Source organism: Phaethon lepturus, unplaced genomic scaffold (genome assembly GCF_000687285.1).
Source record: "Phaethon lepturus isolate BGI_N335 unplaced genomic scaffold, ASM68728v1 scaffold24172, whole genome shotgun sequence".
Classification (NCBI taxonomy): domain Eukaryota; kingdom Metazoa; phylum Chordata; class Aves; order Phaethontiformes; family Phaethontidae; genus Phaethon; species Phaethon lepturus.
Genome location: NW_010524402.1, coordinates 1 through 3,082, shown reverse-complemented (window position 1 = coordinate 3,082; position 3,082 = coordinate 1). Strand labels below are relative to the sequence as shown.

Below are 3,082 nucleotides of genomic sequence, written 5' to 3'. Positions count from 1 at the left end.
GTGCTTACCCATGGCCCTGGGCACAGGCAGGCTGCCGATGTACAGCGCCTCGTAGGTCTGCATTGACTGTCTCACCGCTTCCAGGATATCCACTGCCAAGGACAGGAGAGGTGTCCCCAAGGACCCCAGGGACACAGCTGGGCAGGCCAAAGGGCTCTAGCTGCTGGGCAACCTGCTGCTCGAGGGTAGACTGCGGGCAGAGGGAGCAGCCAGCAGCACCAGCGGGGCGGTACCTTGCAGCGGCAGGTCCTCAGTGGACACAGGCTCCAGTGTGGCAGCACGTGGCAGCACGCTGCTCGCTATGGCTCGCTCAGCCATGATCTGCAAGAGACAGGGTCCCAATGCCTCCCCTTGCCCCTGAGATGCCTGTGCCATGCCCACACCCACCAGGGCCCCTGCATCCCACCTTGGAGCACATCTCGTGCAGAGCCTTGGCGATGCCCTTGGCAGGGACATTGCAGTGGAAGACATGACACTTGAGGACACAGGTGTCCTTGTCACTGGCCACAAAGGCGAAGTCTCTGCAAGGCCATGAGCAAGCCGGTGAGACCCCAACAGAGGAAGCACCCCCCACCCCTCCACATGGCTCCCTGGCACTGTGTTCCCTTCCCTGTCCCTGCAGCCGCAGCGGCAGTTGGCAAGGGAGGAGAGAAGACAGGTTACTGCTGGGGTGTCTTCCCCCTGCAGTGGGCAGAGCCGCTGCCCAGCACCCAGCTCTGCCCTGTCCCCCAGCACCTGCCGTTGTTGCAGCCCACGCCCCAGACGCGGATGTTGAGGATGGGCTGGCGGTGGATGAGGCTGCCATTGAGGGGGTCCACCAGGCTCATGGTGTCCTTCTTCAGGATCATCACCAGGTCCTGGCCCTGCAGAGGGTCAGCAGCTCTCTCAGCCTGGCAGACAGCCTGGGCATCCCCAGCACCCAGCCCAGGTCTAGGGACATCCCCATCCCCCCAGTCTGCTCAGCCCCAGGTGTGGAGACAGACCGGTTCCTCCCCAGACCTCCCCAGTACCATTCCCATGTGTGAGGATGGCCTACCCAAGCACCCATGGCCCCGTCCCCAAAGGACAGCCCGGTCAGACCCACCTGCCCTACACCTGGGACCACTGCATGGATGGCCTATGTGGAGAGAGTTGACTCTGCCACTAGCACTGGTCCCTGGTCCTCCACAGGTCCGGTCCCCGTCGGTGGGGACAGCCAGCCTCAGTAGCAGTGGCCCCAGGGTGGGACCCTACCTGGCAGCACCGTCCCATGCTCTCACCTCACCCTGGTTCTCCGCAGAGCCCTGGCCCTTGCTGTTGGAGAGCTGCTGGATGCAGTTGTTGACAGCGATGCTGCTCTTGCCAGGTGCCAGGTCCTCCTCGGGGATCTCCACCCAGCCCAGAGAGTGCACAGCGAAGCACTAAGCCGAGACATATGGGGCTTCAGTGCCGGACCAGCACAGCCACTCCCGTCCCACGCCCCTTGCTATGCTAGTGTGGTCATGCCTGCTCTTGCTCCCATCCCTGTCCTTGCCAGCTGCTGCCAGCCCCAGCCCACAGTGAACCCTCTGGGCGCGGTACCTTGGATCCAGGCTCTGTGCTGTGCTGGAAGTCATCTCCATGCCAGGGCAGCGAGGTCCTGCGAGGGACAGGGTGGTGAGGGGATGACTCCCACTTGGCAGCACAGACCTGGGGCACCCAGGGAAGCACCAGGTTGCCTGGGCAGTGGCAGACCCCATGTCACCAGCTGGGAAGCATCCTACCTACAGAGGTGACCAGCATGGTCCTGCTGGCTCCAACATGTGGGGCTGCTCTGGTGGGGGGCACTGGGACCCAGCACCCAGCAGTGCTCCAGGGTTAATGGTGCCCAACAAGCCAGCAGAGTATGTGGGAAGCCCTACCTCCGGGACAGCGAAGCCATAGAACTGGGAATGGGCCTGTGCTTTGCCGAGTGCTTTGCCACCAAGGCCTGGCAGTCCTGGAAAAGAAGAGGAAGGGGGTCAGGGCAGCAAGAGAAGCTGTCAGGAGGCACAAGGTAGGACCCCTCCCTTCCAGGACAGCAGCACCTCAGCTTGCGGACATCCCATGTAGCCAGGATGAGGACAACATGGAGCCTGCTGGAGCATTTCAAGGGGTTTAACCCTCACCACGAATGGGCTGAGCAGGACTTTGGGATGACAGACAAAGGGGAGGCTGGACCAGCAATTCCCAGAGGGCTCTTCAGCAGGCTCCTGCCAGGGGATGGAATCCAACACCAGCCCTCACCCTCCTGCCCAAATGTCCTACCATTTCCTGGAGTGTCTCCTCTCCATCAGCCTCCGGGCGCCCTCCTGGGCCAGTGGTGCGTGCAGGGTGCTGCCACTGCGTTGTGCCAGTTGGCACATGCCAGTAGTAGGTGCCCAGAGAGTCACGGATTTTCCTCCAGCCTGGGGGGAGGTCGGGGTCTGTCTCCAGGCTCTGGTCACTCCAGAGGTTGTCTGTGCAGAGGGATAGTGTGAGGCAAGGGGTGGCAAGTCCCCTAGCTGCAGAGAACCCTGCAAAGCAAGCAGCTTCACCCAGCAGTGAAAGGGTCCTGTGGTGGCCTCTGGGTGCATGGCTGGGCACATGGCCCAGGAGAGAAGCATGGTGAGGGAATGCTTGGCATAATGACAGGGAGGCTGCGGTAGTGGTGGACCCCAGGCAAATGATCGGTGCAGGCAGCTGCCTCATTGGCACTCAGAGGGATGTGGTGGCCCTGTCAGGGGCATGGAGAGTACAGGTATCCTGAGTCTGCCAGGGAAGACACCCTGCAGGGATGCCCAGGCAGGGCCAAGGGCTGCCAGCCCAGAGCTCCCCCTGCCAGCATGCAGTCCCCAGCCCTCTGCCAACATCTCAGGATGCCTGAGACCAGCTTCTTCCCAGCTTGGCTAGGGAAAGGGGTTGGGGACAGACCCCTGGGGTCTGGGAGGAGGAAAGCACTCTTGGAGGGTTGCAGCTGGGAGGGGTAGGTTATCCCCCTGCTGCACCCCCAGCCTTGGAGAGGTCACAGAAATGATCCCGTGGTGCAGCACAGCAGCGAGCTCTGCTCCTGGGAATGCAGCCCAAAATCTGCAGGGCCCGGCGT

General features: G+C 62.5%; 1 protein-coding gene across 1 annotated transcript in view; it reads right to left on the bottom strand.

Annotated features, from left to right (window-relative positions):
- The window catches only part of APBB3 (amyloid beta (A4) precursor protein-binding, family B, member 3), a gene marked incomplete at both ends in the record, with an annotated part of 4,054 nt that extends 1,598 nt beyond the window's left edge, over positions 1-2,456 (bottom strand). The window contains 8 exons of the mRNA XM_010282449.1: positions 9-92; positions 234-321; positions 407-521; positions 736-863; positions 1,260-1,400; positions 1,561-1,618; positions 1,881-1,957; positions 2,266-2,456. Of these exons, the coding sequence (XP_010280751.1) occupies positions 9-92; positions 234-321; positions 407-521; positions 736-863; positions 1,260-1,400; positions 1,561-1,618; positions 1,881-1,957; positions 2,266-2,456 (882 nt within the window). The remainder of the gene's footprint in view (positions 1-8; positions 93-233; positions 322-406; positions 522-735; positions 864-1,259; positions 1,401-1,560; positions 1,619-1,880; positions 1,958-2,265) is intronic.
- Positions 2,457-3,082: the final 626 nt, after the last annotated feature.